General features: G+C 43.2%; 1 protein-coding gene across 2 annotated transcripts in view; it reads left to right on the top strand.

Moving 5' to 3' along the window:
• LOC146833769 (dimethylaniline monooxygenase [N-oxide-forming] 2-like) overlaps window positions 1-24,233 on the top strand; it is a 274,031-nt gene that overhangs the window by 59,572 nt on the left and 190,226 nt on the right. Inside the window, exons 1-2 of one of the 2 annotated variants that reach the window (XM_085601637.1) lie at window positions 2,375-2,600; window positions 11,013-11,150. In XM_085601637.1, coding sequence (XP_085457763.1) covers window positions 11,019-11,150 — 132 coding nt within the window. In that variant the 5' untranslated portion in view covers window positions 2,375-2,600; window positions 11,013-11,018. Of the gene's footprint in view, window positions 1-2,374; window positions 2,601-11,012; window positions 11,151-24,233 lie in introns of those variants that run through there. The other variant, XM_085601638.1, reaches the window with a different exon arrangement.

Raw genomic sequence — 24,233 nt, 5'->3', positions numbered from 1 at the left:
CTGCAATGTTCCTTTTAGTATCCGTGCAGACTTGCACAAGCAAATTGATTACTTTGTTTAGGGCATAGAGCCTTTAGATGCCACATGATGGCTTTCTCCACTGATTCTGTCATGTATGAAGGCAGGTGATCTAAGGTTTTGCACAGATTACAGACATCTGAATGATGCCATCTGGGTAAACAGTTTTCCTCTTCCCAGAATCGTGGTCCTTTTAGCTGTTGTTAGTAAGGTCATTTGGCACACAATGTAGGATATAATGGCATGTTATCATCAGATAATGCTCGAACCAGGGTCAAAACATTTCACCGGATTAATAACTGCTATAGGTACATACTAATTTTGACAGAAACCATTTGGCCTGGCATTAGCTGCTTCAACCTTCCAAAGGGCGAGCTCTGAAATGGTGTAGATTTTCAAGATGATATCTAAAATTTTGATGATTGTGTTCAGCAACATAATTCTGATGTTGAAAAAATTCTTGAAACTTTAAAATAAGGAGGGCACACTAGGAAAGGAAAAATGTGTTTTCAGGGAAAAGGAAACTGAGTATTTAGCTAAATTTTTGCCTTGTGCTGGAGTTAAACCTCGGCCTGCGCTGATCGAATTTATCATGAATGCACCATCTTCTAAAGACAGAGATCAACTGCAAAACATTTAGACCATTACTTACAAAAAATTGAACTTTTGAATGGAATAATAAGAGCCACATTGCGCTGGTTGAAATTAAGAAATTATTTCAAGGGATTCTGCCTTAAAGGATTTTTGGAAGGACCCTTGAGCTGTATCACAGTGAATACCAGTGCATATGTCTTGGGAGCAGTGTTATCCCCTGTTGAAGGACACTCAGGGATTGAAAAGGAAATGATAGCTTGTGGATGGAGTGTTGAGAAGTTTAAGGTGTATGTTTAATTATGTCAAACCAAAGACCTCTAGTGAAAATTGTGTCTGGTGCCAAAAGAAAATCCAGGCTAGGTTAGTTGCAAAACTATGAGTGTTTAATTTGAGAATAGAATTCTTTTCAGCTGTGAGAAATGTGTGCAGACTGCTTATTGAGTTTGCCAGTAACAGACGAAAGTGGTGAATTTGTGAACAATATCAAGGAAAATATTATTGCTGAGTGTGAGATCAAGTTGTTGGCAAGAGTTACGATCAATAGAATTTGGAAATGACTCGTGATTGTGTTATGCAAGTGGACCTTAGTTATTTGCTCTAAGGATGGCCCAGAGAAAAACGCGTTGTGCCAAAGATAAATTATAATAGGGTAACGGATTGTTGTTTAAGCAGGACGTAAATTGTTCTGGCCATGAAGAACAACTTCCCAAATTTTAACAGGAAGGCTTCCTTTTGAGTGGATGCATGGGAGGATGACAGGCTCAGGGCTGTATCTTAATTGCTAACTTACCTATAGATCTGGGGCAGTCTGCTTACCAAAATACTAGATAAAGGGTCAAGGTAGTGAATGAGAAAAATAGGAGAAAAGTTTCATATGTATAATTCATATGCCACGTTTTGTTGCAGGGGAATCGGTCAGAGTTGAGTCCATTTTTGTGAAGAAAGATTTGCTGAAATTTCTTGACCTATACCTGTGTTGGAGGTGCATGGCAATGCCGTCTTGGTTGAAGAGAGGCAGTGGGGGCATAATGGTGGACTGGCTAAACTGAAAAGAATCAAGTGGCATATCATCAACAACCGACGATAATTATCGCTAAGCGCACTTGGAGCTAGGATAATTATCGCCAGCTATTGCTGAATTTTATTGCTGAGATAGCGTGCTATTAGCAACGCTTATCTCAAAAGTGCTACAATTCCTGGCGCAAGCTGCCAAATGTGCGATTCGCACAACGTTTGCCGATAGTTTGCTGATAAGGCAGGGCAGACTTAACCATGATATCCACCTTCCATTGGATATCATGGCTAAGTCAAACTAAATGTAGAAGGAAATAATGGTTCTTAATGGCCTATGAAGGTCCAGGACAGAGAGGGGCCCTTAAGAGGGCAGGTGATTTTGTATAGGTACAAAGACTCATAGGGGAGAGTGATAATTAATATAGAGAAAGGGGACAAGAGAAGTCAATATATGACACTTATTTATTATACATAAGATGAATTCAAGTGCTCACATATTCAGTGACAACAAGCGTGACGTGAAGGTGAGGGTGAACTTTAAAAAAGAACATCGCATTGGCAACAGTTGTGAACCATTTTTTGTTAGATCAGTATAAAGGGTTCAAGTTGCGTAAGGTCGACGACGTTTCGAACTCAGTTATTCGAGTTCATCTTCAGGACAAAATGTGAGCATATGAACTTTAGCATATGGGAGGGTTAATCATTGAAGGTGTAGTCCATTAACTAGCGTTTCACCGGTGGTGTCACCACTTCAGTGAGTGCCTCGAGGAAGATCGAAGGCTTGCGAAAACCGCTGTGTCCAAACACATCAATTTAGAATGGAGTGAGGGTGTTCTGGTGCCGGGAATTGAATTCTTTGAGGCGGCACACAATCCAATAAATGGGACTCTCAAGGAGGGGTGGAGCGGGTCCTGGTCGCGTGCAAGTACGCGCTGTGACTCACGCGCCTCACATGCTTCCCCAAATTGCATGAGGTAATTGTATTTCTGCAGTGAAATCTGTTGTGTTTACCAAATCCATTTTGTTGTTATACTGGGGCTTGTATATCGTTTTTGGTCAATGAATGTCATTTTTCCCTTTTGTACCTATTCACAAAATCTTTTACATTATTTCTTACACGGCATGATTGTATGGTGGATTTGTTGCCATAACGATAGTAAGTATAAACAGTACTGAATACATGATATAAATCAAAAGTAAATCGGTGACTATCATATAAAAATGCTACTGTGAAAGTATGTTTATATAACAGGTGAATGGATGAATAATGAATTGGAACAATATGCATTTGCATAGTTGGTATTTGTAGAATCTTCATTTGGTAACGTGTTTGCAATAATATTAACACATTACAAGATGGCGCCACCGCTTTTGCAATATAGGAGTTGTCCTTTGTTTATTTCCATCACACATTGAGGTGTTTAAATGACGGCTGCGTATGGTGTGCCGGTAACACCGAAGAAGGCAGACCGCCGAAACGAGTTTGTTCTGGCAATAAAGACCCGTCAACACGTAAACCCGTGAGTGCTTTTATTTTTCTATGGATGAGAAAAATATCGGAGCGTTAATAAATTGCGACAGGCACCGCCGCATTAACAGCACCCGACCGTGAGTGACTCGGACATGGTGCAAGGGGAGCGGATATATATATATATATATATTTTTTTTTTCTTAATCCTTTAATTTTTCTTGGCACATACACCTTTTCCATATACGCTCTATTTTCAACATTTTTGCTTGTCTGCCCACTTGGGCTTTACTCCAAAAGTAAAAGCAAATACTTTGTTTGACAAATTGTATTTTACAAATCATTGCATTACTATGACTTATGCATTTCATTTATACGTCAAACTTAACTATAGTGCCCTTTTTGCTAAAATGCATTAATGTTTTTTTCAACACAAGTCAAAAATGTGATGTGTATTTCAATTCAATATTGAATTTTTTGTTTTATGGTTAAGACATACCTGTTATTTCTTTTATGTCTATGTATACAGTTGCTGTGGCAACCATGGTGGAATGTGCCTCGTTTCGGTGATATAAACGAACACTGTAGAGGGACCAAATGTAGTGAAGAAGACGGTTTTCCCGTCGAAACGCGTCTTGGCGTCCTTGTGAAATAAAGTATTTCTTTGATCTATCATCCCACGGAGTCAGCGCCTGGATTTGTATGCGCTCAGAATTCAGGATTGGTTCAATATATATGTGTATATATATATATATATACATACATACATCACCGGGAAAGCCCATCATAGTGCCATGTGATGGACCTTGGAAAATATGTGTTGGTATATTGACTATTTTTAACAAGACCATGTCAAGAGCCTGAAATCCTATGTACAAGATACCAGTGACTTTTTGCGTAAAATCCAAAATATACAATGGCAACCAGGACATAGGCTTATTGCACTTGATATCACGTTGCTCTATACGAGCATAAGGCATCTGGGTGGTATCAGAGCGGTGGAGCACTTTCTAAATAAGTGTCATTTAAAAGATGCACAGCACAGCCAGATGTTAGTGAATATGCTCCTGTTCTGTCTTGAAAATATTTTTTTTATGTTCAAAAATCAAATATATCAACAGGTCCGAGGAGTGGCAATGGGGGCCAGCTTCTCTCCCACCTATGCTTGTTTGATTATGGGGTGATGGGAGGAGCTGGTTCTCAAACAGCAATATGGCCACATACTCCAAGATAAAATAATAACATGGTTGAGGTTTATTGATGACCTGTTTATAGTATGGAATGGGACAGAACAATGTGCAATGGATTTTATTTCTCAGATTAATGTAAATAATATGAATTAGAATTTTACTGCCACTATTAGCTCGGAGATGGTAACTTTTTTAGATATACAGGTATCTATAGTGAACAATCAAATCCAAACGTCCTTATATCATAAGCAGACCGCAGGAAATACGGTCTTGCATGCTAAAAGTTTGCATCCAGCACATCTCATTGAAAGTATCTCATATGGGGAGATGTTAAGGATCAGAAGGATATGTAGTGGTGATGAAGATCTTGAAGGGAAACAGCAAGAAAGTAAGGAGAGATTTCTTGCTAGAGGCTACAAAATAAAGACCATAGAAACCGCTATAAGGAAATCCAGACTTCGGTCCAGATCAGATTTACTCACAGGTATCACCAAGAAAAGAGGTAATGATGAGATGATACAGAGTACTCTAATAAAAGAGCCCACAAGACTCATTCTAACATACACAAGACAGGAAAAACAGCTTAGGGGCATAATCAAGCGGAACTGGCCTATTGTATTAGATGATTCAGAAATAGGCCATTTGCTGCCTAAGACACCATCCTTCTCATACCGAAAACAGTCTCCATGGGGAACGCCCTAGTTAAGAGTAGCCCGGAAGACATACGAACGGGCTCTTGGCTTACAACACGAAAAGTTGTTTTTAAGTGTGCAACCTGCAAAGCCTGTAAGTTTGGTTGTAATAAGAATACATTCCAGACGGCCTTCAGTAGCAAAATGGATTTTGTAGTCCACATACTGGAATGCAGCTATGGGCTCCGGTACGTGGGCAATACAAAATTGCAGGCACACAAAAGGATCTTGCAGCACACTAGGGTTATAGTAAACAAAGACCCCACGTTACCGGTTGCCAGGAATTTTAGAGAAGTTCATGACAGCCATGTAAAACATTTTAAATATTTCTAAATTGATACTGTCAGTGCCCACAAGAGAGGAGGCAACCAGGAGGAGAAATTGAGATGTTTGGAGACAAGGTATATCTTGGAGTTAGATATCAAAATAACTGGAGAGTTAAATATAAGCGATAACCTACATACATGTCTATATCTTGGCTAGTATTGGTCCGCTCGTGAGAACGTACGATATATACTTTGTTTCTATGCCCTTTGGGGCACTAAACAATATTAAGTATGGGCGCTTTTGAGACATTAGCGCATACTTATATAGACACAGGAAATTTCACAAAATATACACAAGTTATTTTCTCACGAGCGGACCGATACTATGATTCCCATAATGCATTTGGGTGGCTATTCCCTTCGGGGAGTTGCACAAGACAATGGGACACAGACATACATGACAGGTCTGTTCTTTCTGAATTGCATTTATTAGAGTGGCCTTTTAATTTCCCCTGTGGGTAATGCTTTTTACCATTTATAGTGTTAGTTCATTGAATGTTGAAGTATTTAACACAATGTAAACAATTGTCGATGCCAAGATGGCGGTGATGTATTGTAGTTGTTACAGTCCACTTTCCATGTTGGTGATTTCTCGTAGTGGAAAGTCCTTTTAAGAGACGAACTTTATTGACTGTTGTGTGAACAAGCGCTCTTTGGAGCGCGAAACGCGTCACGACTGGTTTATCTTGTTAATAAACCTCTTTACTTTGCCTTAAGAAATGGACCCTGTTGTTTATTTACTGACCCGAGTGCTCGTTGGCACTCCATTTATATGTGTATATATATTGTGATGCAGACATTTAAACAACACGCCTGCAGGTGGAAGGACAATGGTGCCTTTGAAAAAGAAAGATTCCCTTTCGAAACGCGTCAGGCTTTCTTGGGGTATGAGGAAGCACTTGCAACTTACCTGTGATCCTTAATAAAGAAGAGTTAAAGCTCCCCTGTGTGTTTGGCGTCTTCACAAGGGCAACTTTGTTGAAATGTGGATTTTGGCGGCCGGCCCGGTCGCGAAGATGCCCCACTGCTGCGGCGGATCCTGCAGTGACCCACACGGGTCACGCTTATGGAACAGGGAAGTTCGAATTTAAGGACTTGTAAAAGCAAGAAGTTGTCTTGTGTCGCCCCATCCCAAACCCACTGGGGTAACACTTTTGCATTGCCTTTACCTGCAGCACTCACTTGAGAAGATTGATGTTTGAAACTGCAAGTACCAGCGGCACTTGCGTGCTGACGCCCACTGGGGCGGGGTTCACGTTGTGATGCAGACATTTAAACAACACGCCTGCAGGTGGAAGGACAATGGTGCCTTTGAAAAAGAAAGATTCCCTTTCGAAACGCGTCAGGCTTTCTTGGGGTATGAGGAAGCACTTGCAACTTACCTGCGATCCTTAATAAAGAAGAGTTAAAGCTCCCCTGTGTGTTTGGCGTCTTCACAAGGGCAACTTTGTTGAAATGTGGATATATATATATATATATATTCATCAGGCATCTGCAGTACAGTAATAATGTTTATATAATGTAAATCACTTAAGCACTTTAGAAAGTATTTTAATTATATTCTGTCTGGGAAGGATTCTTGATAGATTTTCACATATATTTATCTTTTAGGAAGGCACAGATACACTTTAGGAAAAATTGGTTTGTGCAGGATTAGCTTTGGTTCATGGCCTCGCATTTAAAAAACAAAAGGGATTGAAAAATAGGGAGAAAATATAATGAGGACGTGTATTTAAACATGCATTGAGACCAATTTCCAAATCAATCTATACCTAAATATCTTTTGTACTTGTCACTTTAAAAAGTCAAAAAGTGAAAAAGATAAAAAGTTGAAAAATCAAAACGATAAATTAGAAATTATGTGCGTATTTAATCTGTATATTGGGTCAATGATAAGCCAATATGTGTGGTATTATTAGAACCATTAGGGATATTTCACTACATGAAAATGTGGATATTAAGGTGAAATAGAAATACTCATTTTAGCTATGTAATTACAAAATTGTAATGAGGTTAAATCTGATAAAATAGGGGGATTTATCCACCTTTTATATTCGTTGCATATTGCATATAGTTGAAGAGTCTTTTGTCTAGGTTCATTGACCACGTGTGGAATACGAATGATTACAAAAGGAATGATCACCATCTGAAGCATTGTCATGTGATCAAGGCCAGCAACGGCAAAAACGCGTCATAGCAGAAGTAGCTCATACTAATTAAAAAATACCTGCACTCAAATGCGGTCTGCACTCATTCTTTGGGAAAAGGAATACAACGAGATCTGTGGAGATATATATATATATATATATATATATATATTATTCACCAATACCCTAATGCTTCGGGAGGGCACTCGCCAGCAGCCCTGCCATCCGGCTTTTACTCAGAAATCTTCTCCGCATACCAAATCAATTAATCCAGGCCTAACGCGTTTCAATGCACAAGGCATCTTTATCAGAGGCTCACACAATTTTCACAGGAAACGCTCTCCTTTCCTTTTATTGTCCGTATGTTCTTTCTTTCTATGTTTCCTTAATTAGGTTTTGCTAAGTGCAAACTTGGAGCATACTGGGATATGTAGTTCCCTTTAACGAGCAGTTCATCTTCCCTAAGTGGGCTCCTGTTAAAAATTTGAATTAAAATGAAAATTTTCTTCCTTCGTAGGATTTTGGATGTCGGGAAGAGTTATATTAATTTCGGGTCGCTGCGCTGTACGCGGAGGAAAGGTTTCCCTCCACAGCCTCTCTGCTTACTTTGACCGAGATGGTGCCTCCTCCCCACGACCGGACCGTCGTGCAAGTTATGTTATTCACCAAATGCCCTGATGCTTCGGGAGCTCACTCGCCAGCAGCCCTGCCATCCGGCTTTCACTCAGAACTCTTCTCCGCATACCAAATCAATTAATCCAGGTCTAACGCGTTTCAATGCACAAGGCATCTTCATCAGAGGCTCGCAAAATTTTCACAGGAAATGCTCTCCATTCCTTTTTTTGTCCGTATGTTCCCTCTTTCTATGTTTCCTTAATTAGGTTAGTGCAAACTTGGAGCATACTGGGATATGTAGTTCCCTTTAATGAGCAGATCATCTTCCCTCAGTGGGCTCCTGTTAAAAATTTTAATTAAAATGCAAATGTTAGAATTGTAAATCAAACAGAAAAAAATTGGTTTTTATTTATTTTAAAACACACTGCAGATTGTCATTAACTGCACAATCTTCATAGTTTTAGAACAATTTAGATATGTAATACTAACAAATGGAAAGGAAGGCTTTTGGGTACTGGTTTATCCTCTGAACCGGCAGCAGCAGAGATAGGAAGCATTGTCATATACATAGTCAGCATTCAGCAGAGGAAACTGGATATTCCTAAAGCTGTCTTCTCCAGCAAGATGTCTCCCATCTTAGGCAGATTCTGTGAGCTCGTGAGCATTCTAGCTCTTTACTAGAACTGCTTCATATTCACAGGCACCTGGTATTGGAAGAATGCATAGTGATATGTGGATTGAAACTGTTATGCAGCTTGTCTCGGATACTGGCTGCTGGGTAGATATCGATCGGCAGGAAGGGGAATCAAAATGCAGAATTTTTTCGTAGTGTACAGCTGTCTGTGGCTTCAAGGATTTACTTTGTACCTACTCGATTCTATCACTTACCTTTCTAAGTGTGTCCAAGCTTCCCCTTCTCAATATTCATGTTAGAAACATTAAGCAAATAAATGTTTAACTCTTCCCCGCTTCAATGCAAATATGTAGAACGCTCTTGTCGGTAGGCATTCGTATAAATAACTACCCTCCAATTCTATTTCCTGCCCAGACCACCAAGCCTGCTGCTTCTATCATTCTCAAAATCTGTTTTATGAACATTTAACTAATAAATATTGCCCCTTACACCTCTTCGGGAGACAGGTTACTCTTCAGAATGATTATTAGCTGAGTTGCCTGCTGTGCAATTTAATAGGCTACCTAGACCACAATGCCACCTGCAGGGCATCCTCTGTTGTCTTTAACATCATTAGTACCAAAGGTGGAAAATAATCACATTATGGTGCATTTAGTAACCTTGCTTCCTGCCTCCAGCAGATATCAAATTGTGAAATAGAATCACTCCAATTCCTCCATGTAATCCTAACGGCTGATGCATTTCAACTTAAAATTCTTAACATATAATTAGGGGTGAGCGGAATAATTCAATTACGACCATGGAAATGGCGGAATTTGGTGACTCCGCGTTACTCTTGTAACATGGAGTTCCAGCCAAGTTCTGCCGATCGCTGCATGGCTAAATTTTTTCCAAAAAGGCTCCAGAAATGAGATTGAGATTTGGTGTCGGCCAGCACGATTTTCTAACATGAGTGGTCGCTGTCAGAGAGCTGCTTCATGAGTAAATTTGCTGAAGTTCAAGTAGATTTTCTACTCAAGCATCAGCCAATTCAACTCGAATGGCTGCGCACTCTTGCTCATGGTGCTGTGCATGCTAAGTTTTCAGCACTGCTCGCGCTTCTGGCGCTAAATTGCAGCACAAGCGGCGCGCCATGCATATTTTTAGCCCATTGGCGGAACTCCGCAGGATTTTGCTGAGTTTTTATGTAACTCCACAAAATTCGACAGTGTGAAACTCCGCGTGTTCCGCCCACTCCTACATACAATCATATTTTCATGCAAGCTTAGCACCCTTCTCCTTTAAAAAACTTATCACCTTTTGGAAGGGCCTTTCTTCAGCAGATGGAGATCCTTATGAAAAAGCTGTTCTTTTATAATCCAAATATTAAATTATAGGGTTACTAAAGGGTTGACATCCTCAACCCCTGCATTGCTCATTTATCCTGTCTGGACTTATAGTTCTACTTTTGGTCTTTTCACATAAACACTTTTCTTGAAGCAACTTATGCGCAAAGGGAAAAAATCATGCATATAGTTACAGCTGACCTTCTTTTGGAACGTCCAATCTGTAGATATATTTATACTTATATTGTAGTAATACGAGTCATTATTAAACTCAGTCGCAGCTGCTGCCTGGAAGCAGCAGTGGGACGGTTGGGGGACAAGGGACGGGGGGAGTGGGGGAGATCGCTATAAAAAAAAAAATCACTTACCTCCCAGTCGGCCGGCTGGCCAGTTACCGCCGCCTCTCCTGCGTCCTCTTCCTGGCTTCTTGTAAGAAACAGGAAGCAGGAAGCTCCAGGGCTCGCACGCTCCCCGCAGCCAATCACAACGCTGCAATGCAGCGCTGTGATTGGTCTGAGCTCCGTCACACGGTGCTCATCCAGGGGCTGTAGGGGTAAACATGTTCTCCATGCAGGCTGTAATGCAGACAGCATGGAGAAGGGGTAGAGTGCGCATGACTGGTTTGGGCTGCGCGACAGTCATCGTGCACTTAGGAGGGTTGTACCACTCCTCTCCTGATCTTCAGCCCTGCCCCGCCCCCTCGCGAAGCTGCCGCAGTAGGAGGAAAAAATAAAATTATATTAGCACTATTTATTATCACTTTTTTTTCCCCTTTCTTTTGCTTCTCCGAGGCAGTGGGGCGACGCTCCTCCGCCTTAGCGGAGGAGCCGCCACTGATTAAACTTAGGGTAATACGTTTATTGCTGTTCTGCAGAAAGACCTTTATGTTCGTTTTGGATTATCCTCTAGTTAAAAAAGTAAATGAATGAAATAGTTGAGGGCAAATAATTACTGAAAACTAACAGATTTCATTGTGATGCCCTATACAGGCAACCATGGTGAAGAGCGTTGCTGTCATTGGAGCCGGCTGCTCAGGGTTGGGTGCTGTGAAGAGCTGCCTGGAGGAGGGGCTGGAGCCCACCTGCTTTGAGAAGAGCGATGACGTTGGAGGGATCTGGCGGTACAAAGTATGTGTTTGTTTCACCGACAAGTTCTATAATTCCGTAACTATGCATGGTTGGGCTTCTCATTCTCACTGACCGAATATCTCTCCAAGCTAGTTTTGAATTTAAATCCTTTAACCCTGCTTTTATAGTTGAGGTCCTGAAAGTGGGGGGAGGTAGTAATCGGTATTGAAGGAGATAAGGAATTGGTGAAAGGTCTGAGAAAGCTTGGTAAATCGATTTCATGGAAAGGTAAGCACTGGTAAGCATTCAAAAGCAGGAAGGTGTTTCATCTGGAGCTGCTTGGAGCTGTAAATGATGGTGGCTTTAGTTAATGCCTGAATATAAAGAAGACATGCTAGTGCCAATGCCAGTCTAACATCTAGAAAGGATGAGAAGGTAAGTATGTTGGCTATAAAATTGTTGGGGTTTAATCATTTATTATAGGTTTAAACCTAAAACAGGACAGCCTAATAAAAAGGTAAGGAAATGCATTCAGTGAAATTGAAAATGAATGAGTGATTGAGTGCATAGATAGATGAAGACAGTTTACACCAATCATTTAGGCTGGGACCTCAGGTAAATCACAATTATGTATGTTTATTGTTATTTATATGTTATTAAAATTATCTCAAACAGTATGTAAGGACTTACAACCAATATGCAATTAGGATTGTGTTCTTGGTGGGCACAATAGTGTCATGGATGCCCACCGTCTGTCAAAAAGCATCCCCACTATTCCAGGAATCCCTGCCATAGTGCCAGAACCCTCATAATGCCAGAGGTAGGAACTATGCTGTCATGGATGTTCACAGTAAGCAAAGAAGAGCTAACCTTATGCAAAGACTGGTATTGTTCTCTTGGTGGCTATCATGCTAGAATGTTAACATTACATCAGTAACGATGACGCAAATAAGCAGATGGGTGGTACCTGTGTGTCAATCTTTCTCCATTTTGCTTTGATTGATATGTGGGCATCCTACCAATAAACAAAGATGGGGCAGGAGGGATGGGAAGAAAGTACATTATAGGTTTGCGGACATGGCTATCCTTATAGCAAAGCGCGCAATTACTCTGAGATGGAAATCGGCCCTCCCCCCCCACACCACTCACCTGGCACGCAGAGATGACTCGCTGGGGCAGAGCGGAGAGTGCTATAATACGTAAAGAAGAATCTAAAGGCTTGCGTAAAATACCCATATCTTTGGAATGGGATCAGATGCTGGAATCATTAAAAGCTGTTGATCCCTTGGAACGCCCAGTCTCCCAAAGTGCAATCCCATTTTCCCCTGTAACGCCTGCCAATACGGATGTGCCCGATTAGGGTTATGTATTGAGAGAAACCGCAATGTTTCAACGCCATTAAAAGATACATTATTCCCAAATCCTATAGTTATTCACGAGATCATATTTCATATACCTTACTACTTAATGCAAACATAGGTGGAGGCTAGAAAAGTGGGCGGGGGGAATTCTTAGCTGTAGGACTATTACGTTGTATTGTTGTGAGTAGAAATGAATCATATAAAACGTGGATTTATGTAGATTGTGATGGTCATCTCCTGTGGAATAAGATGTATCATTTGGACACTGATGGATACTGAGATATTATAACGAAGAAGTACCTCCGCATATGTATGTACCATCACACGACAATGACATTTGTGTATCATTTGTTTGTGATAAAATCAATAAAATTGTGTTTGGTGGGAGGAGCCAAGATGGCGACCGGAGCAGTCGCTTGAGCGCCCGGCTCCGTCGGCCCTTGGCCTCGGACTATCATCCTGATTCCTATCCTTGCCGATTTTCGAGGTGCAACGCGTGCGACGACGCGCTGACTGCGCCGCCGCTTTCCCGAAGTCTTAGCCCGCCCGGATGCCGGAGTTTTTGGTGCCTTTGTTCCCCGCCCTGGACCCTTGCTCTACTGTGGCCTCGGCCGACCCCCTGGAATCGTTGCAGTCACCGGACCCGCTGGTGCAAATCTGAGCCCGAGGTCCCGATCCCGCCTCACGCCACGCACGGTCGCCAGAAGAGCCGGGAGAGAGACGCCCGGACACCTCCTGTACCCTGCATCTGATGGGCTGGAGCCAGAGGGTAAGCCCCGGTGTGGCGGGTCTCCTACCCCGCTCTGTGGACCACGCTGTAGAAGGCTGCAGACCCCCTTCTTCTATGGTCTAGTCGGCTGCAAAGAGAGCCTGAGGGAGGGGAAGAGACTGCTGGCTTTCACCTGTTGCGGCGCAGACCTGTTGGGAATTGCCTCCTTGTCACGATCCCCCCCCCTGGCCACGGTACCGTTCAACGGTAAAACATGGCGCTGATTGCCTGCTCGCTGCGGGGGGGTGATGCTCCGGTCTCGCCCGCTGCCCGCTTCGCCCTCCCTCTACCAGACTCCAGCTCCCCAGTGCCGTCCCGGATTGTTGCCGTTGGGGGGACGCAGCTTCCGCTGACATACGGCTCCGTTCTGGCTGCCCTGCGGGACTTTTGTCTGCAATTGTGTGTCGGCTTGCAAACGCTGAGTGAGCGGTTCGACTCTACACTGTCTGCTGCGGGCCGTGAGCGCCCCGTTTGTGATCAACAAGACGTGAGTCTGCCAGTGCTGTGGTCCTCCTGCGGGGAAGCAACGACTGGGTATAACGGTGCTACACTGGTGTCTGCATTTGGCTTTCCCGGCGCTCAGGATCAATCGCTCTCCTGCTCAATGGCAGATACTTTGTTTCCCCGGTCATTGCCGCCTGCTTTGTTGTTGCCTGCCTCACCGTGCCCGCAGGAGTTTCCAGCTGAACTACACCTGGCGACCTCGAGGAACTGTTCACGGTGGCCTACGACTCCTTTTATGTGGAACTCATGTACTTTACAAGCCAGGTCTGGATTTTATATGGTGTGCAAGGGGACCTCAATAGATGATCGGCGGCCATTTTGTGACTCTACTTCTCCATCTTCTCCCAAGTGGCCATATTGTCTTTGTCTGTTCGGGATGCGGGGCACTCACGAGGGGGCGGGTCTAATCGTACGCCCGCGATCGGGCCAGGGCTAGATTACTTTCTATCATCATGGCTTCACGGCCGGGCTGGACTGGGACTGGAATTGTCTACTTATGTTGTGCGCACTCGTCGCGATCTGTCTGCCTTCATTTCCGTGGTGTTACATGCTGTCTTCCCACGACCGCCTTTGGGTGTAGTGGGGTTTCAGTGTGTGGAGGCTTGGTTGGCCGGTGGTGTCGGGCGCTCCTGAGGATACGTGGGCTCCTCCCCGCCTCCTTTCTTCTTTCTTCTCTTAGTTTCTTTACTCTATTCCTACTTTCTCTCTCGGCTATATTTCGGGTTCATTGGGCGACAGGCACTATGCTGGGGGGGGGGTAGGCCATAGCCTCCGCATTGGTGTAGGGTGGGGGGGTAATTTACTGTTTCTTTTTTAGTTCTATGGGCCTCTTTCTTTCATGTCTCTGCGCTATACTTGTTTCGATTCGGGGTCCGGGTGTGGGGTGGATTGAGTGGGGGCGGCTTTTAGGGGGTGCGTATTTACTACTGTGATGATCCTGTTATCTAATTGCATCGCCTTACTGTATGAGATTTTCTATGGCTGTTTTAATGATGCTGCTGCTCTCCAGTGTATGAAGCCGACTTGCGGACTCGAATCTCCTTGTTTCTATCCTTTATTGACTTTTTTTCCCGAAAAAATTTTTTTTTTTGAAAACCTTAAAATTAACCTTCACTTCTCCTTCCCCCGGTGTCAAGGCTCCCTCCAGTGTATGAATCCTGAATCGTTGCTAATCTTGACCTTGACGCACAGGGGATGTATTGTTTGTCTCTGTGCTCAACCGTATTGTGGCCGGCCTGATGGTTGTAGGCCCGTATTTGTTCTTTTACTATGCACAAATAAAGGTTTTTAAAAAAAAAAAAAATAAAAAAATAAAATTGTGTTTAAAAAAAATGGGGCAGGAGGGATGGGATTCTCCAGAGCATTGTAGCCATTCATTCGATCTCGAAGGAATGGGACAAATATCTAATGCAGGTTCTAAAAGGCCCTTCATATGGCCTTAATCCCTGACAGGGCTGTCACATCTCCATAGTGAAATTCACACCCTAGGGGCTATGTGTGCATGCACATATGCATCTGCAGGCGTGCAGAGAATCTCAGGGATCTAAACACCCGCTAAAAACATGGAAACACATGGAGAGACTTCAACATAACCCCAGCATTCCCACTCACATCTCTAGTCAACGTTTGGCAGCAGGAGCTGTCTAAATATCAACTTTGCAGAGTGACACCAATAAAAGCCCCCAGCACCCAAGCTCTAATAGCTGAAGAGCATGAGTGGATAAAGCCCTAAAGCCCAAATCCCTTAGAAGCTCCCACGGTAGTCCTCAACTAAGGTTTTGCATTTGCTTGCATGTTGGAAAACCACATATTTGCTGGCCTGCCCCTTTCATGTTGCTATTAGTGATTTCACCTGCATAATGCCAATAACAATGCGTGAAAGTCACACCTGAATGAGAGGTGCTTTCCATTTACATTTCTACCTTTATGTAACACACAGGCAGGGGCAACCAAACCCCAACCCCCACCATTGCAGCAGCCCTGCTGTAGGATCTCCCTCCACATCCCACATACATGGCCTGACTAGCCGTACCGGGCAACGGAAGTTTCCCTAGGAGGTTGGAAGGGTGGGGGCCGGTTTTGTAGTAGGGAGTCCACATCTGTCGTTGGGGGTTTTGCTATGCAGAGCCGTTTTGCAGTGGTGCAATATCAGCCCCCAGTAACAAAAGCAGCAGGCAAGCATGTCCAGCCTCCGGGGACCAGGCAGTCCTTCTTCATGGGCTGGTCCGAGAATATTGCCAGGGCTGCTTTGGGTTCCCAGTCCGGCCCTGCCCACATGTACCTACTGAGTAGGAGCACATGGTGTTGGGAACAGCTCAGCATAGGCCACAGCCATAGCAGGGCTTTCATATACTGTGGACTGTTCCTTTCAATGCTTACTGCTACTGTTAGGAGATTGAAGATCCGCAGCCCACACTTTTGGAAGCCCTGCTTCTCTGCCATGACATTGCCATCAGTGGGTGGCAGGAATTATACATATACTGTTTCCTCCCATTACCTAATCAAAGGTGAAAAATAAAGAGATGTGGCTAAGGATGAGAATTAAATAGAGAGCGAAAGAACACAGAACACTCCTCTTACCCGAAGGCAGAACTCTGGGTCCATGAACCAGCTGAAACCCTTAACGCATGTAAACAAAGACCATGTAATTGATCTCTGGCACTTTTATGGGGAGGAGCTATTTCACAAGAGCAGGGGCTATTTCAGCAGTGCACACCTCAGCCTACGCCTCCCCACAGCCAAAAATCTTGGCGGTGTCCTAAACTCTCTCGGCACATTGTGCGCATGCCCCTCACAGGGATTGGTGTGCAGACCGCCTGACGTCTGTGCGGGAGCCAAGCTCTGGCTGAGATGCCACTGATTAATGCGCAGATGCCAGGAAAGCTGATCTCTGAATGGAAGAGAGTTTGTCCTATTTTTGCAAGAGGACTAGATCCATGCTGGCGTCTGATCAGTGGAGATCTCACCCTGATTCTTATTTAAAGTGATATTTTTAAGGAGGATGGGCCGGTGGGATGTAACAAAACCACTGCACCTCCATTGCACGTGCATGGATACTTGACTTGTCCGTGCACTGCAAATGGAACACTCGGTGAGCGGAGTAACACACCTAACTACCAATATCATGACAGTGAGACAGAAAGAATCCGCTGGGGAAATCGAAAATGTGGATGACGCTTTCTTCAAGTAACAACTGAACGGTACTGACCCAAAGCCCCTCTCTGTATTTTTTTCTTGGATCACATGAGCAGACAGCTAAAATGGTTTGTAGTTAAATTTAAGAATGGGAACGACTAGAAGAAAGCTGAAAGGACCAAAGGAGGGCCTTTGAGGAATACTTCTTGTAGGAAAGAGAATACGCAGCATGCGTTAATCCCTAATATGTACCCTCCACCTAATAGAAAATGTTGCTTCAGATATTGCTTTCTATTTCGCTTTTGATAATATATACAATAATATTAAATGTAACCATGGCAATTGGCTGTGAACGTTCTTCAGCTGAGAGGGTACAAGACCCATGAACAAAAACATATTTAGTGATTTCTTTTTAGATGTTCTTAAAAACTTTTAAGACCTTTTAATCAATCAAATGTATTTATTTATGATGTAACATGCATTGCATTTGTAAATGATTTTAGGTAATCATACAATAAAGAATTACTCTTAGTGATTCCCACATCTGGAAAAAAACATATCTGATTGCCACATCTGGGTATAAGGCAACTGCCATTGACAAAGGAATATATCAATAAAACACTTTTCAGGAGACACAAAATGGATGCAATCGTGTTGCCCCCATGAACCCTAAATCCTAAACCATTTGTTGACACAGCCTCTGCTGTAGTAGCTATCTCTCAGATGACGTACAGTGGACCTTTCCACTCAAGTTCCATTACTACTATGTCCCTTATAGCAATGACGAGCCTAGGAATGTTTCCTCATAACTGGTTGCTTCTGGATTGCTGCTAGGTCCGAACAAAGCTAATAATTTCCCGACAGAGATAGGATGACAAGTCATTTCCACTAGAACTTTTACTCCTCATTAAACATTGTGCACTGCTGAGCAGCTCAAAACAATATGTATCAGGTTGAGGTTTCCCTTTGGTTCCACGCATCGGAGGCACACATTAGACACATTCCATACCATGTTCAACAATGTAATGCTTATGTAGTGTAACCAACACAAATATTATAACTGCGCCAATCTGAAGCTGGTGTAAATGATCGTCAGCCTTGGTCAAATGATTGCTTCTGTCCTGTTTGCATCTTCCAGGGCCCCTGAATCCCTTTCACGATTTCGCATTCAATCAATGTTTATCTCCTGAATACATACCCATTAAAACAATGTGACATTATTATACAACCTCCTTGGAGATTCAGAAGTATAGTCTGTAATGCTTGATGCCCTGATTTTGGGAGGTGGAGAGGAATGTCAGTGGGAAAATGATACTGTCCTTAAATGATTTTCACTGAGAGCTACTGATGACATATAAGAGTATTGCTCATGGCCTATTTCTTGTTTCTCGCTATGCCACATGTACCAGGGTTCTCTGCATAAATATATAATTAAAGTTTAAAAAACAAACAAAAACATTATTAAACAATCTAAAAATATAGAGAGTAATACCTGTATATAATTCACATCATCCATTACAATTAAAGAGAATCCATATAACACTACGTCCAGTAAATTGCAAACTGTAGGAATCAAACAATTTTAATCATAACTGCAAAATGCAAAAACGATCATAAAAACTGCGAAATGCACAAATCAGAAACACATATTCTTAACAAATATACCATTATATATAAAATTCATTCAGCAATTGATAATAAATCCAACCTACTTTTCCAGGCAGAAAGAATTAAGTGAGGAATGGCAAAATCTGAGAGACCTAATGTGTCTGATTTGAGAATACAATGGACATTCTGGTCATTCCTAAAAATGTATGTTCCTCAGGAGTAAACAAGCCACTTAGATTTGCAGTAAATTATGCAAAACAATAGGATATGAATCTGGGATTCTTCCATGGAATTAGAAGTAGTGTTTTTTAAAAAGGTACTTCTTGAAATCTTTCTTAAATCGGAGCGGCACTGGGGTGGTCCTAATGAATACCGTAATGTGTTTCCAGAGACTGAGGGGCTTATTAATGAGAGTCCTAAGTCACTTTGCACCACATAAAGTGGTACATGCGTGACGCAGGGCTCTCATAAAGATATATGAAGCCACGCAACGTCACTCTGCGCAGTTTTTGAGTGGCCTTATAAATTATGAGTAAGGTGACGCAGTGCAAATCGCTGCATCACCTTACTCTGCACCCACGAGGGATTCCTTGGGCGTTGCTGTGGGTTTTCCCACACAACACCCATGGAATTTGATGTTGCCCCAGATTTACAAAGCGATGTAAACCCGGGGAAGCATCAAATCCATAAGTCTCCCAAGGTGAGGCGCAACAAGGAGAAATATGTTTATTTCTCCCTTGTTTCCTCTTTCTGCAGCACACATGGAAATAGGAAAATGCCTCATGAGATTGTTTTTGTGCAGGAAGGTGCCCCTTCCTGCACAAAAACAACCCTGCCTGCAATGGAGGCTCCCTAGACCCAAGACAGCGCCAGCGCAATCAAAAAGCTTAGGAATGCACCGTATTGCTGAAAAACAGTGCATTCCTGCCCTACGCCAAAATGCATAAATGAGGCCCTGAGTGCATAGATAGACATGGTTCCAGAGCATGATCTGCAACGTCCCTTCAACTTTATTGAAAACCTTAGGGATCTTAAATGGAGTGTTGGGAAATCTCAGCAGGGAGATCATCCTAAATAGAATGGTGCTGTCTGGAAGATAGATCTGTTCCATGCCTCTCATCCTCCTTACATATTGCCACCGACCATTCTAGGTTTATAAAGTGTACCATGTAACTTACCACCTCCAGGCCTAGACATACAAAACAATCATTCTCCACCCTTGATTGGTATATCCTGGACATCATTCAATCACATTGCTTTACTGTGAATAAAACTGATATTAGCTAGTTGATTTAAAAACCTGAGTGTCTTCTGAACTCTCTGACCAACTCAACATCCTAGGCATTCACCACTGTTCATGACCTACGTATGCCATCATATTGTCTGCTGTGAGAAAACAGTCTTTTTGCAGGTTTCTCTCGAACTTTTTGCCCCATTTTGGACTACTAACTGCTGTTTTCTTTACTTTGAGAGTGCATAGAGGCCTTCTGTCCAGACCTCAGTTGCAGAGTTCTTTCCTTTGCAAAATGGTATGTTTAATTGGGTATTCCAAATTGGCATCTGCTGACTTACTTATAAATCCCTAGTATATTGTACCCAGGGCATGTACGGCTGGCTGTCCACACAAGAGCTGCACCACTGGTTGTGCCACTCTGTGCGTAAAAAACTGGAAACACGACTTTTAGCTGCCATTTCAGCCTGAAGAGGCTTGCATCCACTGCACACACGACTTTGCCATTGCCATTGCCAATTGTGTCACAGTGCACAAGTCCTTTAACTGTATATGTAAGTCTCATCAAAGGCAGGCTTATGAAGCCCTAAGGCAAGCAGCTGTATATTGTTAAAATTGACATATATTTTGGATATGTCTGTACAGCAAAACCGTAAACTGTTGGTGTTAGCTGAGGACAGTTAAGTAGCCTTATAAGGCAATTGCCGGGTTAATGGTTGGCATTCCAATGCGTCTAACTCCTGACAGAGGCTACCTAACCATGACATGTAAAGTATCAAATTGAATGGGACATTAAATGTGACTCCGTGGGGCAGTAGATATTTATGTCAAATTTAATGCTGGCCACTTTTGCAAAAGTTGCCACTCTTTGATCTAGCTGGTCCAGTGACTTTGCAGAGGCACTGGGACTGAGACAGAGTTCTGCCTGCCTGGGGAGACATATCAATGACTCCCAGTCCAGGAACAAAGACTGTTGCCATGCTGTAGCTGTGACCCCCCAGAGGATGGGCTACATAGGGTTTGAGCCCAAAAGGCAGGCATCAAAGCTCATGTCGCCTTTGAATGGCTGCTGCAACAACACTCACGCACAGAAAGCCTTTATTTTCTCCTAGGCAAAACAGAGCCAGGGCCAAGGAAGGGACAAAAACAGTTTCAGAACTGGTTGTTCATGGGTATGCATCTCATGGTAGTCACACTCAAGGATGTGGGCTACCAATGTCCTCACACTCGACGAAAATGTAAGCAATGTTGTTTGTGGTATGCAAGCTGCACTCTGGGATAGCCAGATGCCACATATCACTGGAACTCTGTCACCAGATAGGAGGGAACCTACTAGCCCATTGACTAGTGACTGCGTTGTCCTCATGGGGCACTGATCTGGGATATAATGGGCACCCCTGTCACCCGAGACTTCAGTACTCGCTGGACTTGGAAGAAGAATAAGAAGAAGACCACTTTGCACCGTTACACAAAGAGAGACTGCGACACCAGAGAGATTGCAACTGCTGCACTTTGGGCAAACAGAGTTTGGACCCTGTTCTGCGTGCCTGGCTTGGCAAAAACTTGATTCCCAACTCCAGTCTGAATTACTGACTCCAAGGGTCAGTTGGCTGACCTGCCACACTGGGGACATTAAAGCTGAAAGAGCCCAAGTCACATCTCTGGTAGCCACCATAGAAGGTTTGCCGCTACTGTACACCGGGCACCCCAAAGGACAATTCGGAAATAGCCAAAAGGTACACCTGTGTCTGCTGGACACATGAGTGTTGGTTGTGACCAGATTTGCCAACCAAAGTGGATCCCAGCTCCCACCAAACATTTGCACAGTGACCACTGTGTTGTAAAAGCGCAAGGTCTTCCTCGGCAGCCCTTGGAATCCTGCATAGAGGACTTCGTGGGACCCAGAGATCCACTCACCTGTGGACCAAGGACTCAACCGGACTTTGCTCCCATGGACCGCACTGCACCAGGAGCATCCTTGAGCATCTTTAAGCCTGCATCCATCGGCATCAGGACCACTCTATTCACTTCTACGGCGGCTGTCCTATAAAGTTTGGAAATCGCTTAAAAAAAGCTATTGTGGCCAGGTGAAAGTCCAAAGTATCCTTTCTGGCCCCCTGCTGGACTTGGTCACCGAAGTCGGGCTGGAACATACGCACTAACTTTTCAAAAGTTTTCAAACTTTGCCTTTGCAATGCTTGTTTGTGGTTGCATTCCAAAGTGATTAAAAGTTCTAAAATCTGTATCTCTGGAACACTCTGGGGGATTTGAATGATTAAGGTCTCTGAAAATTCATAAAAATATGCTCTATTTTTTAAAATGTTTTCGTATCTCTTTCTTGTTTGGTGATTTTCTTATTCTGTTGATTGGTGCTGCTAAATGCTTTACACGTTGTTAATTTGCTAAGCCTTGCTGCTCTGTGCCATAGCTACCAAAGGGTTGAGCTAAAGGTTAAGTAAATACCTCTAACTTTACCCATAACAGTATCTGTGAGTTTATTCTACGATAAAGTCACAGCCATATAATATAATACACCCAGATCCTAACATCTGCATAGATGGAGAGGCAATCCTCAACCCCTTCAGTCACTCAGTTCTTTTTAGAACCAGATCCATGTGACTTCAAACCATAAAGTATTCCAGCACCATCCCAATCAGAGACAGGGACACCTTTGTCTAGTTTCGCTCACAAGTGGAATTACTTATGAAATGCAACTTTTAACCCTTACCTTGGTGGCGAGCTTTGTGTACCATACCTTTTTTCCAACCCATGAAGAGCGGGCTAAATTAATATTTTCTTAAATCTTCAAAATGAGGTTCCATTGCAGGTAATTAAAAGACTTTAAAGATTCTAGAGCTAAAATGATGAAGGGTCACCGAATATTAACTGGAGGTTCAATAATCAGCTAGCTCTAACAAATACTAGAACCTTCTGCAGTTTCATCTACAGGATAATTTCACCATAAAGTCCAGTCAGTAGGTCAGTACTTTGATTGACACCACCTTCCCAACCAATTGGTTATAATTCTCAAGAGCAATTTTGATTCTAATTAAACATAGGGATGGTCCTGTGTCAGGGACAAACATCTTTTGGTTTCCTTTCCTTAGGGATTACTGCAATGATGGGTGACTCCCACTACACTAATGCTCTGAATTAAAACTCCTCACACTCACATTCAGGCACTACACAACTCAGGTCCTATCTACCTGAATAGTCGCATCTCCTTCCACCAACCACCCAGACACCTCCGCTGCGCAGGACTTCTACTCGCACACATTCAGATCAGGAGAACAGGCGTTCTCTTACATCATTGTTTTTTAAATATATTTTTATTGGCATTTTGCAAACATCAAACATTTGAACACAATCAAGAAAAAAGACTGAAACGTAAAACAAAAAATGAAAAAGGAGGCAAAACATAATATACCTGCTATTACCGTCCACATTCTAGGGTGTTAGCTCCACCCATACAAGGTTATCTCACCAATAACATATTGATGGAGTCGTTCGATATCAGCCCACATTGTGTGTGCATGCCTGTTCATAAGTTAAGTCATGATATGCTATTGATATCGTATAAATGCAACCAATAAGAGATGAGAAAAAAAGGAAAGCTAAATAAAATGTAAACAAGCAACGAGTAACTGGTGCAGAAGAATGGTGTGAACACTTGAATTTGCTAATATCTAGTGGGGTCTGGAACAATCCCAACCCGCAAATGAAGCCTGGGCTGATGAAGGGGACCCCCCGTTGCAAGTACTCTACTACATTGGTGGTCTTGCCCGTGGCAGAGTGTGGTCCAAGTCTATCCAATCTCTTACCCTATGTCAGACATCTGAAGTCCTTGGTGACCTCGGCTCTATCGTCTGGGACTCGCTATTTGTTCGCGACAAGCGGTCTGACTCTCCCTCATCACTGCCTGACCCTGCAGGCCCCTCCAATGCAGCTAGTACTTCCTGCCATTGTTGAGCCGTTGGGAGCTTCCTCATCCCTTTGGCCTCCTCCCATGCCAGAGCCCTGCCCTCTACCCCCACCTATGCAATGACATCCCGATTCCAAACTGAGATCAGTGGGCTCCTCACAGATTTCCACTCCATCACGATCCTGCGTTTAGAGAAGCCCAATGCAAGATCAATCAAGCGGTTCCCGACATTGCATTTAGGCGGTCTGGGGAATAGACCCAGCAGGCACGTCTGTAGTGTTAAGGCCAAATCCCTCCCGAGCACTTCCTTGATCTTAACCAACACCGCCTCCCAATAGGGGCGTAACTCCTGGCAATCCCAAGGCATATAGACAAAATCAACATCCGGATGCACACAACTAGGGCAAAGTCTCACTTCCCTTCCGTATGTCACGTTGAGCCGATGAGGTGTCATATAGGTCATGTGCATATAGTTAAATTGTATATATTTCAGTCTGGTGTTCCTGGGAAACTTTCCCAGAATATCTCAAAACTTTACGCCACTCTGAATCAGTATGGACTTTACCCCCCATCGTGTCCCAACTGCTCGTAATCTATCCAGTGGGCCGGTTGA

Source organism: Triturus cristatus, chromosome 4_2 (genome assembly GCF_964204655.1).
Source record: "Triturus cristatus chromosome 4_2, aTriCri1.1, whole genome shotgun sequence".
Taxonomy (NCBI): Eukaryota; Metazoa; Chordata; class Amphibia; order Caudata; family Salamandridae; genus Triturus; species Triturus cristatus.
The sequence above is the reverse complement of the archived record's forward strand: the minus strand, read 5'-3'. Positions and strand labels throughout refer to the sequence as shown.